The sequence below is a fragment of the Eptatretus burgeri genome, chromosome 9 (genome assembly GCF_056783735.1).
Source record: "Eptatretus burgeri isolate ZD-2024b chromosome 9, Ebu_testis_v1, whole genome shotgun sequence".
NCBI classification, from domain to species: Eukaryota; Metazoa; Chordata; class Myxini; order Myxiniformes; family Myxinidae; genus Eptatretus; species Eptatretus burgeri.
Window position 1 is genome coordinate 89383804 of NC_140969.1, and position 16178 is coordinate 89399981.

Sequence of the window (16178 nt, forward strand, 5' to 3'; positions counted from 1 at the left end):
TGCAGCCGAAAATTGTTGTTGAAGAATGTCGAGATTCAGCTGAAATAGCAGCTCGTGCTCGTAAATACAAAGCAAGAAAGAGCTCAAAAGACCCTCACCATTTCCTTTTTCTCAAGACTTCATGGGTTAGAGTGTTCTACGAACTCCAGTTCTAAGTAGGTTGTTGACAAGATACCATTTGAACTTGAAAAAGTAGAACTGTCGGAAGATTTTCAAACTAACATGCAACACCCAGTTTAGTGCAAACCATTTAGAAAAAAGGGCTACAAACAGGCACTAAAATATTTATTAATGTAAGAAAACTACTCCGGATAACTGAAGATGAATATTTTGGTGAAACACAAAATACTTTACAAGATTGGGACATCCAATAGACAAGAAAAGTAAAGAATTTTTTTTTTTAAAGATCTCAATCAATGAATAAAAGGTTCTTCCATCATCGCTCATCATTTCGTATGGCAGTCAATGTTAAACATTCGATTCCACAAAGTAAGACGTCCACGTCACATCACATTAGGCATCCGATAATATCATGTCTCGTGGACAATGGAACAAGAGATCACTTTTTTATATCTGTGTTTATGCCGTATTTCTCTTTCAGTGTTTTCAGTTGCTCTTCCTTCTTCTTTGTGTCCAACTTTTGGAAGGCCTGTACAGTGGGAGGTCACAATTAGCCAGGGTTAAACAAAATTGTTGAATTTCATATTTCATACTTCAAATGCATTTATTTTCCATCAGAGAAAGGTAAGTTTGCTTTGTGTACATATCAACCCTTAAAGATGAAAATTAGGAACGAGAATTTTTGAATGTGAAAAGTGCGAAATAATTTTTTTTAAATTATTAAATCAAACAGTCTTACAGGTACTTTTGGGGTATTCCAAGCAATGGCATTACAGAAACATAAATCAGAAACACCTAAACAAAGTAATGTGTGTTTAGGGATTAAATAGATTTTTCCATCACTCTTCTCGCTCTTATTCTTTACATCAACGAAGAGTAAGTGCTTTTGTTAAATTGCGTTTTCCCCACTTTACGTGCTTCTCAAGTGAATATAACAGATGCCAGCATTGCGATACTGATAATATATGCACTCGTCACCGAAACAAGTGCAAACGGGAATTGTGAGCAACATTTCAAGTTTTGACCTTCACATTTAGTACTTTTTAAAATGGCAAAACTACAAACCTGAATAAGTCTTTCTTTTTGAAATAGACAAGTATCTGGACTGCTGAGGAAGGATTCACATGGATGTGATCACAAATGTTCAAATCATAATGGCCATGGCCTATGGCCTCCGTATGGCTGTTTTCTCGATCAAAATCCTCAACCTTTCGCTGTTTTATTTATATACATATACAGTGGGGAGAACAAGTATTTGATACACTGCCGATTTTGCAGGTTTTCCCACTTACAAAGCACGTAGAGGTCTGTAATTTTTATCATAGGTACACTTCAACTGTGAAAGACGGAATCTAAAACAAAAATCCTGAAAATCACATTGTATGATTTTTAAATAATTAATTTGCATTTTATTGCATGAAATAAGTATTTGATACATCAGAAAAACAGAACTTAATATTTGGTACAGAAACCTTTGTTTGTAATTACAGAGATCAGACGTTTCCTGTAGTTCTTAACCAGGTTTGCACAGACTGCAGCAGGGATTTTGGCCCACTCCTCCATACAGATCTTCTCCAGATCCTTCAGATTTCGGGGCTGTCGCCGGGCAACACAGACTTTCAGCTCCCTCCAAATATTTTCAATTGGGTTCAGGTCTGGAGACTGGCTAGGCCACTCCAGGACCTTGAGATGCTTCTTACGGAGCCACTCCTTCGTTGGCTTGGCTGTGTGTTTCGGTCGTTGTCATGCTGGAAGACCCAGCCACGCCCCATCTTCAATGCTCTTGTTGAGGGAAGGAGGTTGTTGGCCAAGATCTTGCCATACATGGCCCCATCCATGCTCCCCTCAATACGGTGTAGTCGTCCTGTCCCCTTTGCAGAAAAGCATCCCCAAAGAATGATGTTTCCACCTCCATGCTTCACAGTTGGGATGGTGTTCTTGGGGTTGTACTCATCCTTCTTCCTCCAAACAAGGCGAGTGGAGTTTAAACCAAAAAGCTCTATTTTGGTCTCATCAGACCACATGACCTTCTCCCATTCCTCCTCTGGATCATCCAGATGGTCATTGGCAAACTTCAGATGGGCCTGGACATGCGGTGGCTTGAGCAGAGGGACCTTGCTTGCGCTGCAGGATTTTAATCCATGACGGCGTAGTGTGTTACTGATGGTTTTCTTTGATACTGTGGTCCCAGCTCTCTTCAGGTCATTGACCAGGTCCTGCCGTGTAGTTCTGGGCTGATCCCTCACCTTTCTCATGATCATTGAGGCTCCACGAGGTGAGATCTTGCATGGAGTCCCAGACCGAGGGAGATTGACTGTTATCTTGAACTTCTTCCATTCTCTAATAATTGCGCCAACAGTTGTTGCCTTCTCACCAAGCTGCTTGCCTATTGTCCTGTAGCCCATCCCAGCCTTGTGCAAGTCGACAATTTTGTCCCTGATGTCCTTCGACAGCTCTCTGGTCTTGCCCATTGTGGAGAGGTTGGAGTCTGATTGATTGAGTGTGGACAGCTGTCTTTTATGCAGATAACGAGTTCAAACAGGTGCAGTTAATACAGGTAATGAGTGGAGAATGGGAGGGCTTCTTAAAGACAAAACTAACAGGTCTGTGAGAGCCGGAATTCTTACTAGTTGGTCGGTGATAAAATACTTATTTCATGCAATAAAATGCAAATTAATTATTTTAAAATCATACAATGTGATTTTCAGGATTTTTGTTTTAGATTCTGTCTTTCACAGTTGAAGTGTACCTATGATAAAAATTACAGACCTCAACATGCTTTGTAAGTGGGAAAACCTGCAAAATCGGCAATGTATCAAATACTTGTTCTCCCCACTGTATATGTATGTATGTATATGTATGTATATATATTAATATATATATATATACATACATACATACATACATACATACATACATCTTCTTCTTCTTCTTCTTCTTTCGGCTGCTCCCGTTCGGGGTCGCCACAGCGGATCATCCGTATGATCCGCATAGTGATTTGGCACATGTTTTACGCCGGATGCCCTTCCTGACGCAACCCTGGTCGCCTCTTACAACGCAGGGATAGGTTACACCTATTTTAACCGGGGTATACACCGGCCCAGTACACTGGTACTCATTTCGCCGACCTCGGAAGGATGACAGGCTGAGTCAACCCCCTGGTGTATTAATTCAGTGGCCCAATGGGGCTTGAACTCAGGACCTTTTGGATCCCAAGCCGCTGCCCTAACCACTGCGTCAACACCAGGCTTTATATATATATATATATATATATATATATATATATATATATATATATATATATATATATATATATATATATATATATATATATATATACATATATATATATATATATATATATATATATATATATGTATGTATATATATATATATATATATATATATATATATATATATATATATATATATATATATATATATATATATATATATATATATATATATATATATATATATATATATATGTATATATATATATATATATATATATATATATATATATATATATATATCTATATATGTATATATATATATGTGTATATATGTATATATATGTGTATATATATATATATGTATGTGTATATATGTGTATGTATATACACATACATATATATATATATACACATATATATACATATATACACATATATATATATACATATATATATATATATATATATATATATATATATATATATATATATATATATATATATATATATATATATATATATATATATATATATATATATATATATATATATATATATATATATATATATATATATATATATATATATATATATATATATATATATATATATATATATATATATATATATATATATATATATATATATATATATATATATATATATATATATATATATATATATATATATATATATATATATATATATATATATATATATATATATATATATATATATATATATATATATATATATATATATATATATATATATATATATATATATATATATAGATATATATGTATAGATATATATATATATATATATATATATATATATATATATATATATATATATATATATATATATATATATATATATATATATATATATATATATATATATATATATATATATATATATATATATATATATATATATATATATATATATATATATATATATATATATATATATATATATATATATATATATATATATATATATATATATATTTATATATATATATATCGGGCGTAGTGACGTGCGCCTGTAATCCGGCTGCTCGGAGGCTTGGGTTGGAGGATCGCTTGAGGACGGGAGCTCTGTGCTGGGCTGTGCTGTGAGAGGGTGCAGGGTAGCCCGGAATCATGGCAAAACCCAATCCTTATCCCTGTGTCGTAAGAGGCGACCAAGGTTGCGTCAGAAAGGGCATCCGGCGTAAAACCTATGCCAAATCAGTATGCGGATAATAACGGATGATCTGCTGTGGCGACCCCTAACAGGAGTAGCCGAAACACACATATATATATATATATATATATATATATATATATATATATATATATATATATATATATATATATATATATATATATATATATATACACACACACACATGTATATATATACTGCATACATATACATGATTGGTTCTGCATTTCTGAATATTTGTGAATAAAATTATCAGAAAATAAAGATGGCCAATCATATTTGTTGGAGAAAATGTACATCTCATGACTTGCAGCAACCCGGAGGAGTTTTAGTTCATCAGTGAAGTGTTCTCCATCAATTTCCAGAAGACATTCTGCACAATTTGGTGACGCCTGTCTTTCAAGTCGTTGTGTTAAACAGCAAACGTTGTTGAATTGCCAAATTATGATGTGAAATTACAGAAGATTTAGATGACAGTGTCAGAAGTGTGGAAGCAATTATTTGTTTGTATTTAAAATTCAAAGCTGCAAGGTGATGCCAAAGGGTTACATCACCAGACAAGCGACCTGGGTCCTACAGAATCTAGGTAGTTAATACGGGTTGGAAAGTTACCATTCATCCATGTAAGACGAGGATGTTGAATTGCTCCAAAATGGCGGCGTACTCGTCCAAAACAATTTTACAAAGATTGCATCAAGGCGCTGCTACATCAATGGAACAAGCAAGTAGATGTTGGAGGGGAATACCTAAAAAAGGGCAAATTTTCACCAACGTCCCTTAACTTCGTTTTTCTTTTTTCGTGAACACATTATTTCTGAATTCAAGGTCCAAATCAACCTCAAACGCTCTCTTTTACTGATTTGCGATTTACCAAGTTATAAGCTCATTTTAATTGTCGAGAAGAAGGATTTGTAAACAAGATGACAACGACGACGAGAAGAATTAAGAGTAGTTTGCAAGGAAAAAGCTCAATGTCAAAATAAAATGACTCGGTCATTCTTTGATACAAAATGATTGATTGTTCTAGTTCTTGAAAGTATTGTGCAGGTGAATTGACTATGTGCAATTTTGTTTTCCTATTCACTGTGGAAGTCCCACAGGTGAAGGTGAAGAGTCTTACCCTATTCGGATTGTAGTAAAGAACGACAAGATAACGATTACAAACGTTGAAGCCGGAGAGGTGGTCACAAGCATTCTTGGCATCAAAAATATCTTCATAGACCACATATGCTGTGCCCCGTGTCTCCGGTGTACTTCCACTGGTCAACAACAAACAATTAAATGAAAAAAAAATCAAAAACTTTAAAAGCAGAAACACCACATTCTCACACTTCAATTGATTGCTGATATTTTGACTTTTGCAATCAGAAAAAATATCCCCATAGGGGAATGACAGTTATTTCCTCAACAGGAGGGGTGAAATGTGGGATTAGGGGAAAGGGGCCATGGCCTCCCTTTCTGAAGCAGTATGGTCATGAGGAGCACAAGTGAACTTAATGGCATGGTCCTTATGTTTCATGAAAATTTTGGTCTGCATCTGGCTGTGGGTTTCTGAGAGAAGATTTTAAAATAAATTACCTGAATTTGAGGCGAAACCCCCATTTTCAGCCTCTTTCGGGGTGGATCCGGATTGACATCACAACCCCATGACACCTGACTGCTCTGATTTATCACACCAAATTTGGTCCGTATCGCTCAGGTAGTTGTGGAGAAGATGTGAAAGTGAAAATGAGGGATTCGGGAGGGGGCCCGTGGCGATATGACCATGAAGAGCACAACTTAAGGTTAGGACCGATGCCTCGTTGCGAGTTTGGTCTGGATCTGTCTGGTGGGTTCTGAGAAGATGATTTTTGAATAAAATACCAATATTTGGGGCAAAACCTCCCCTTTCACCTCCTTCATAAGGGGCACAACTCCATGAGAGCTTGCTGTCCTAATTTATCATACCAAATTTGGTCCAGATTGGTCAGATAGTTTGTGATGTTGTTTTACTTAAATGTTAACGGCCTGACACCGGAACCCACTCTGACCTTATGTCGGAGAAATAACCTTAAAATAATTAAGATCTGACATCGAGAGTTGTGGTGAACTCACACCAAGCCCAGACAGTCTGGACTTTGTTTCTTGGAAATTTTCTCAGCATTTCAATGCCATCAGAAAACATTTATTTACATTTCAAATATTTCATTTTATATTGTCAGGTGCTGTTCATACCAGAATCAGTCAAAAGGAAAGCAATTTAATTTTAGACATGGATACAAGACTCATGGACAAGCTTTACATACAAGAACGTTAGGAGATCTCAATGTACTTTTTCTTGCATTAAAAGGGCATTGGTAGACAACTGACAAATCAACATGTAATTTGAACCTGGTATTTCAGCATCATGAGTAGCTTATAGGTACGCACACTCACCTCAAAGCTGTCTAACCGAGCTTTGAATCCTGACCAGGCTATAAACTGATCATCCCGAATGCCGACCAGGCAAAACTATAAACTATCAGGCTGTTTCACAAGCAGGGCGATTCAGCAATGTGTGTGGCATTCCTTGGATGGACATTAAACAGGCGTCCCATCTGCCAGCATTAGTTGGGCGTTTAAGATCCCACGGTGTCCTTCGCGAAGAGTAGACGAGCTATCGCCGGCACCATGGCCAAGCTATAAATGCCCAAAGTTGAGTTGAGTCGAATGCCAGGCCTGGCTAGCCGGTTCGTGAAAATTTGGCCCAAAAACCTCTCCCAGCTAACTCCACAAGAATGAGGGCATAATTGTGGCTGTTAAAGAAGAAGCAGAAGATCTCAACATCATGAGGTATGTGCTCACAAAGGAGGAACACCAAACGGTGAAAACTGAAATTCAGTTTCTTCTGTTAATAACTCAGGGACAGACTTGCAAGTAGAAAGCAAGGACAGAAAAAGACAATTATCGATTTGGTAACAATGCTGAGGCAGGCATGTGGAAAGTACCCGTGTTGAAGACTCCATCAACATAAATGATGACACAACCCGCATCAAAATATGAAGCAATTTCAAAGGAATGCATAAAAACTTACACTCTTATCTGACGGATGGCTCCGTACTTCCCAAAGATATCGTACATCTCCTCGGCTGTTATCTTGTATGGAAGGTTTCGCACATACAGGATGCGGTTAACCTCCGGAGGCAGGCGCACCTGCAAGGATCATCATGATAGGACACATCAGAATGTTTAACTATCTGTTCATTTTCTAAAAGTTGAACAACATTTCACAATTGAACTTTTTCACAACTGTTCAAGAGAGACCAAACAAATGTGATGGTAGAGATTTTATGGTAGAAAAGGTAGAAATAAACATTATCCAGCATAAATAACAATCAATTAAGGACGACAAAACTATGGAGTGTGGGATACTTGTCAAGCATGCAGCGGATATATTGTGGGAATGCCTTTTCAGGGGTAACTTTGCATAGTATAATATAATAAATAACAAGTTATTTTCCTTAGTGCATGTATTAGCATAGCGTGCGGTAATTTAATTGTGATATAGGATTATGCATCGTTATGCATATAGCAACCTAATTGCTTCCTGCTGAACCAGCATGAGTGTCAAAAACCACTTTCCATGACAGTGGACAGTGGCTTAAAACCCTTATTAATGCTCTTCCCTCTGTAATCTGTCTTAAATGTGATTAAACGGCTCAACAGGCCGTCGGCACGAGTTGAGGTGGGAAAAAGTCGTCATCATGATCAGACACGCGCTGACCTTGGCGTCACCTGTACCACCATCGAGGTGAGAGGTCAAAGCAGGATGCCTCACCATGAACTGGGCACGCAGGTCAATGACAGCTGTGCAGGATGGGGAAAGTAGCATCAAGGACCAATGGAGGGGCCGAGACAACGAAAGGGGGCTCAAATCACGGGGTGAGAGGGGATGTTCCAGAATTTGACGGGTAGAGCTGCGCACGGTTTCCTGGCGTCTCCGTTGGCACAAGACATCCCCCTACCTGTGGAAAGCCCTCTTTCAACCAGCCGCCACCACCAACCACGACCGGACCTGACTTCCATCATGCCGATTTGCAGTCGGGGCCATGTTCACGCTTGGGTCAGCGGTATTTCTGTCTTGTGGAATGTTTGAGGCCTTAAGGATATAAATAATTAAGGGGCTACAGCTTGTTTGTTGCTCGGGGCACATACGGGTTGTATTTATAAATAATTTCATTGCTTCTTCTATTCTCACCCTTCACTGTTAATACACCATTACACATTCACTTGGTCTCGGAGTGGTTGGTGTGGTCTTTGATCGGGACCTATATTGGCTAATAACGCCCGTTAAAGGACTGATTGGGTTTGTGGCGATTAGCGCCCAGTATGAAACGTACCTGCGTATAAGCGGCCTCGGCTCAGGTCGCTAATTTGGGTGATCGGGCACACGGTACTTCTCAGCACATCTCCCGAATGACCGAGGTGTCAATCTGAGCACAGTAATATGGCAGAGGCCCAAGACCCTGCTTACAGTGCCAGAATCAGTTGGCCACTGTGATTGCTTTGACACAGTTTGTTGGGATTAAGATCAAGGAGCTGGGCTGAATCTGGCGACAACAACATTAATGTACTCATCACTCAAAAACAGTGCATGATGAGGTAACCCAGGTTACGACTTTAAAATTCTGTTCAGCTGCGAACAAAACAAATTGTTGTAGCCGATGTTATATTTCATCAACATAATGATTCAAACTATTTCTGATCCTTGCAATATGCAGGTACTGGGTGGGAGGGGGATGAAGTGGGCAGGACATGGCCCAATTTGTAAAACAGCATATCTAAACAATAAAATAGTAATGTATTGTTGTAGCCATTGGGTCGGACGGCGGTCCGAATCCCGACGAACCACGTCAAAGTGGTCGCAACGGCAAACCGATTTGATCGGTCTAAGTCTGTTTGACAGGCCTGTTTGCCACGATAAGCATACTCCAATGGAACCACCGAGTCAGTCAATGCTTCACTTCGATCAGTGACATGTGCCCATTACTCAAATGGCGACGAGCAAAATCTCTGGACTGGACGTTCCTCGTACTGGGCGCTATCCGTGCGAACCCAATCTGTCCTTTAACAGACGTATACAATTCTAATTGCGATCAGACTCTCCAATTCTCCCAGAGACCAGGTGGTTTTAAAGGGTAATGGCACGTGGCAGTAATACAAACAAAAGCAAAACAGTCCGATAATCTCACCCAATACGCACACGCGAGTCAATGGATGGGAACCTGAAAGAACTCCGCTGAAAGGCCTCACATATTCTTCAGTGGAAAGACGTTAGATAGAATCGGACAAGACTGAATACAGGAGGCTGCATCTGGCAGAATGTTGCGGGTTCCAAGTGAAGACGAGGCTTTGTTTGACGAGGTTGACCAAAGCTAGCATGAGGGGGAGATGAGGCGCAGCTTTCTTGGGTGGAGGTGTGAATGCAAGCGGCGGCAGCAACTGCTCGTCCTGTGGAAGAACCCCGATGAGTTTCATGGACAGGCGCCATGGCTCAGGTCCCGCAGTCTCACCCTTACTCAGCCTGACACGCCTTTTTAGCCGCTAGGCAGTGTAGTTGTTGTTGTGAAGGTAATGTTGAGGTAATATTTATTTTTTCAGATGTGATCCTGTTCTAGGCGGTGTAGTTGTTGTTGTGAAGGTAATGTTGAGGTAATATTTATTTTTTCAGATGTGATCCTGTTCTAGGCAGTGTAGTTGTTGCGAAGGTAATGTTGAGGTATATATATATATATATATATATATATATATATATATATATATATATATATATATATATATATATATATATATATATATATATATATATTTTCAGATGTGATTCTGTTCTCGGCGGTGTAGTTGTTGTGAAGGTAATGTTGAGGTAATATTTATTTTTTCAGATGTGATCCTGTTCTAGGCGGTGTAGTTGTTGTGAAGGTAATGTTGAGGTAATATTTATTTTTTCAGATGTGATCCTGTTCTAGGCGGTGTAGTTGTTGTTGTGAAGGTAATGTTGAGGTAATATTTATTTTTTCAGATGTGATCCTGTTCTAGGCGGTGTAGTTGTTGTTGTGAAGGTAATGTTGAGGTATATATATATATATATATATATATATATATATATATTATATATATTTTCAGATGTGATCCTGTTCTCGGCAGTGTAGTTGTTGTTGTGAAGGTAATGTTGAGGTAGGTATATATATATTTTCAGATGTGATCCTGTTCTCGGCGGTGTAGTTGTTGTGAAGGTAATGTTGAGGTAATATTTATTTTTTCAGATGTGATCCTGTTCTTGGCGGTGTAGTTGTTGTGAAGGTAATGTTGAGGTAATATTATATTTAAGAAGCGAATGTAAGAAGAATTCTACGTTCGCTTCTCGGCTTTGCCTATTCCATATAATGTTAAAATAAACGGCGATAAAACGGTATCGTGTGTTTGTACATTCCTAGTTTCGTGCGACAACTTCCACAGGTCTACAGTCTCTGGTCGTGTCCGCTCCGCAACCATTGCAGATGGTTTACGACACAAACACCAGAGGTATGTCCACCTGAGTCGACATTATCCCAAGCTGGCCGTCATGAAGATGGAAACGTCCAAAGCCGGTGGCAGCTCGGTGTCGACCGAACGGGATATAGCAAGGCCCAAATGGCTGCTCTACCCACCACCTCCCCAGAAGAACACCGTTTAATGAAATTAATTTTCGGACTCACACATAACGTAACAAATAACAACTTACATTGGCGCGTTTCGCTGCTTGCATCGCCATGGCGGCGGCTGTGGAGAAAAATGGCTCCGATATCAAAATACATTATTTCCTTCCCATTAATTAAATGTAACAACGTTCACGGATCTTTATTTTTTTTTAAAAACCCCACTACGTATGAAGACCAAGTACCCGTTGGCGAGCTTGAGGAACTGAGAAATTCATTTTCTTAACGAGGAGCCGAAGGGACTACTGCTAACTACACCGCTTGAGGAAACACATACTGCACAATAAGATACCGATGCTCATTGAAACATTTAAGCGGTTAATAAGCTATCCGTTAATGGGATTGTTTAAAATTTAAGTACTGTTGAAGCATATGACGGTGCTGGAAAGTGGCTAAGTTGGTGGTTGTTTTGTGGGTGGTGGTCATGGCGGTCGGTGGTGGAGGTCATACTGTTGGCAGAACGTTATTTGAAGCCCTCACGACGACTCACGAACACTTCAAGGCTGGAATTGACCCTGGAGTCTGGGCAGGTTGTCGGTCTGTCCCAGGGTGCTGTCACATTGGCCACCCTGGCACGCAGGCCGGTGCTCGAGTAGGTCGGGACACGAATGATAAGCTGCCCACAAAAACCAAAGGAAAATGTTACCTGATTAGATTTGGCTTCTCATCAGGTAACATTTCGGTTTCACACTCGGAATGGAAAATTAAGTGTGAATCGTGGAACATAAAAAGCCCTCAGACTGTGAGGCACCGTTGTGAGATAACATGATGTACTTTGGGCAGCGGTATAAGGGGCTCGGCTCATGCGGCCACCTGATAATGGTGGTGCTGAGTGGAAGTGTGATTGAGCATACTGGCAGGAGGATGCGTTCATCACCAAAGTGAGTGTCTGCAGGTTGTACGGTTTGTGTCGTCCGTTGGAAGGTCGTGACATCTGCAAAGTTTAACGTCACGTGGCAGTTCCGCCAAAATTGGCTCATTGATGTCTCATCGTCACAATTTGAGCTTGAGATGTTGAAAAGTCCCAAAAGGGTCAGAGAGAACATCGATTCCCTGCGTTCGATGCCTTGGTAAGAGCCGCACATTTGGACCAACCAGGCCGAGTGTGGTCGTCGGGTGCTGCCATCCCGAAAGTATTGGAACAAAGCACCACCTTTTACTTCTACATTTCGAAAAGAGGAGACTTTCCATTTTGCACAATATGTGGGAGGCCACATTCACAGTCGGATGAATCAGCAAGGTTCCAGTAGACCGTGTTGTGATGGAATCTGCCAACGCCCGTTTGGAGCCTGTTAAGGTGACACCATTCCTTCCTTGGCGGATCATAACCATGGAGTTTGGTGGAACAGGGAAGGTGTTGTAAATGGCCACTTGATTGGTCGGTACGAATGTCATTCCCTTGAAGACGGCCACTCTTTCCTTGTTATCAGAGGTCATTCTCAATGACTCGGGGCCTTACAATTATCTGATACTTTCCACTTAAAAAAGAGAGTTCCAGGAGTATAATTATTATGTTGCTGATGGATTGCAAGTAAAAAAAAAACTCCAGCTCGCTCATTAACAATCGAACAATGTAGAAGACCCTCATCCGCAGTTCGATGGAACTGCTTCTCTCCTGTTTGGGCTGGCACTCCTGCCTCACACCTTTCACGTCTTGATGTTGCGGAACAACGCTGCAAAATCATTGGAATCTCCCGCGTTGAAGCTCATTCTCATCGCAAACATAAAGCCTGGTGTTGGCTTAACGGTTAAGGCAGCTGTATTAAGATCTTACGGTCTTGAGTTTGAGCCCCAGTTGAGACGTTAAACAACTCCAAGTGGATTGACTCAGCCTGTCATCCTACCAAAGTCGTGAAAATGAGTACCAGCTTATTGGAATCAGCGGGCACTGCGTCAGTGGTATAGCTGTGTTCTCAGCAATGATACAACCAGCAGCCAGAGGCTGCATACGAAATGATGATGATGATGACAAACATGGAGGTGACTCCAAGCTCTGTAATCTGCAGCCTCCTTTCTGGTCTTGCACCCTCTGCCATTTCCCCCCCCCCCTTCATCCCCCAGGTTACTCGAGGGTGCACACATTCTGTCATGCAGGTTCACGAATCATCTCCACTCATTTGTTCCTCTTGTCTTTCACTTCAGGAGTCAACTTCCTTAATCTGTTCAATCTCAATCTTCCTTCCAAAGCTTCAAGATGGCTGTTACCTCCTCCTCTGATAAATCTCCCATCCATACCATCATCTTCCATACCTTTATTATCCCCATCCCCTTCCCAAACCCATCCTTCCTTTCCAGGTTATTGTGTTTTTCTCCCCTCTCCCTCACCCCCCCCCTGTTGTGTCGCTTACTTAACCAATGATCCAAAGCACAGGAGTGAGATTTTATTATTTCGTATGCATCCAGTGGCTGCTGGTTGCATCATTTCTGGGGGTGTGGCTGTGCTGCTGATGCAGAGCCCCGATCCCTGTAAGCTGGTACTCATTTTGCCAACCTCTGAAGGATGAGTCAACCCACCTGATGTTATGCAACGGCATGACAAGAGTTCGATCTCAAGACTCTAAGATCTTAAGCCAGCCACCTTAACCTCAAGCCAACACCTGGCTTCGGAGTGAGATCACATCCTTTAGTCAATCCACCATTTCCCTCCACGCTGCTTTCTCTTCCCCTTTCTGAGCACCCTCTCGTGTCCAAAATCACATGATCATTTGCATCATCATCATCATCATCATGTAATAACAGGACACGACATTTCCCTTTTATCCTAAAACATTTACGGACTGCAGAGTTGAGTTTCAAAATGTCAAAGAAAACAACCAGTAGATCAAAACTGCACAACACCATAAATGACGTCACTTTTGATACTTTAACATATGTATTCTATCAATGTATGGGTTAATTAATCTAGATGTTGAAGAACATTTCACTAACAACTCATATTACAATCTCAATGAAGCAAAGGGAACGAACCATACCGGTCAATGTTTCATTCTATCTGTCAAACTTTTTCAGCCAGGTACAGGTAGATGCTCGTCTAACCTTTCAGCTCATCATGATTATTAGCTCACCTGAAAATGTACTTCTGGGGAACTTATGGGATGGAGCATCGTCCATCCATCAGTCCGTCAGTCCGTCTATCCACAAATACTTTCAACTTCTTTGAAACTACATATTATTTCGATGAAACTTGACCACAACGTTCATCACCGTGTATGAACCAAAGTTTGTTCATGGCATAAAAAAAATAAATTGGGCCCAGAGGGGTCTATGGGGGTTGCCCCCAAAATATGCATTTGCTTTTTTCTCTAAAACCACACAAACAATTTCGATGAAACTTTACCACAACCCTTATCACCCGTGATATACCAAAGTTTGTTCACGACATTAATTAAACATCCATAGGTATTTATTTTCTTCTCCATTATATATTTTGTGGGTCATCCATGCCTACCAGGGGTTGCCTGGTTAACTTAACCAGCCACAACCAGGTGAGCACCCGGGGGTATTTGCCCTATGTTGTAAATGACTGCGAGATGTACCAATCGATCAGAGAAGGGTTTCTGAATGTATAGATTCCCTGCAGATTTGCGAGGGAAAATAAATTTGGGGAAATAAAGTTCTTTATCCGAGATGGAACCGACTTGGTGGTCGTTTGTGTACCAGGTAAGGTGTCGTCCCGTGTGAGTACAGGTATGTGTGGTGCTGTGTTCATATTGTATAGTAGTTGGCGGTTGGGTATAACTCGTGAACAGATACAAATCGTCACGGAAACGTGTACAATGTCGATCATCTATAAAATAATCAAGGACATCCTCACCTGGTGAAATTGTTTTAATCAGACAACTTGTCACCTGTCACCTGTCACCTGTCACGTTAGGGTTAGGGTCCTCATCAGGATGACGATTTTAATATTGGATTGTTAGGGCTAGGGTTAGGGTCCTCATTAGGATGATGATTTTAATACTTGATTGTTAGTTTTAGGGTTAGGGTTAGGGTTAGGGTCCTCATCAGGATGACGATTTTAATATTGGATTGTTAGGGTTAGGGTTCTCATCAGGATGACGATTTTAATATTGGATTGTTAGGGTTAGGGTTAGGGTTCTCATCAGGATGACGATTTTAATACTTGATTGTTAGTGTTAGGGTTAGGGTTAGGGTCCTCATCAGGATGACGATTTTAATATTGGATTGTTAGGGTTAGGGTTAGGGTCCCCATCAGGATGACGATTTTAATACTTGATTGTTAGTGTTAGGGTTAGGGTTAGGGTCCTCATCAGGATGACGATTTTAATATTGGATTGTTCGGGTTAGGGTTCTCATCAGGATGACGATTTTAATACGGGATTGTTAGTGTTAGGGTTAGGGTTAGGGTCCCCATCAGGATGACGATTTTAATACTGGATTGTTAGGGTTAGGGTTAGGGTTCTCATCAGGTTGACGATTTTAATACTTGATTGTTAGTGTTAGGGTTAGGGTTAGGGTTCGGGTCCTCATCAGGATGACGATTTTAATATTGGATTGTTCGGGTTAGGGTTCTCATCAGGATGACGATTTTAATACTGGATTGTTGGTGTTAGGGTTAGGGTTAGGGTTAGGGTCCTCATCAGGATGACGATTTTAATACTGGATTGTTCGGGTTAGGGTCCTCATTAGAATGACGATTTTAATCCTGGATTGTTCGGGTTAGGGTTAGGGTCCTCATCAAGATGACGATTTTAATACTGGATTGTTAGGGTTAGGGTTAGGGTTAGGGTTAGGGTTAGGGTTAGGGTCCCCATCAGGATGACGATTTTAATACTGGATTGTTTGGGTTAGGGTTAGGGTTAGGGTTAGGGTCCTCATCAGGATGACGATTTTAATACTGGATTGTTCGGGTTAGGGTCCTCATAAGGATGAC

The 16178-nt window shown here is 40.1% G+C and overlaps 1 protein-coding gene across 1 annotated transcript; it reads right to left on the minus strand.

Moving 5' to 3' along the window:
- Positions 1-264: 264 nt before the first annotated feature.
- SF3B6 (splicing factor 3b subunit 6) lies at positions 265-11462 on the minus strand. Its single transcript, XM_085896037.1, has 4 exons — positions 11311-11462; positions 7624-7742; positions 5692-5830; positions 265-649 (listed from the first exon to the last, which is right to left on the minus strand). The coding sequence occupies exons 1-4, from the start codon at positions 11338-11340 to the stop codon at positions 560-562; spliced, it is 378 nt and encodes a 125-aa protein (XP_085752163.1). The 5' UTR covers positions 11341-11462; the 3' UTR covers positions 265-559.
- Between the last annotated feature and the right edge of the window lie 4716 nt (positions 11463-16178).

Bases quoted from the DNA above. Each gene is read 5' to 3' on its own strand.
- SF3B6 (XM_085896037.1), bottom strand. From the start codon at position 11,340: ATGGCGATGCAAGCAGCGAAACGCGCCAAT. The intron at 7,743-11,310 runs GTAAGTTGTTAT...TGATCCTTGCAG, and splicing joins AAGCAGCGAAACGCGCCAAT to GTGCGCCTGCCTCCGGAGGT. The intron at 5,831-7,623 runs GTAAGTTTTTAT...GTTGTTGACCAG, and splicing joins GCCATCCGTCAGATAAGAGT to TGGAAGTACACCGGAGACAC.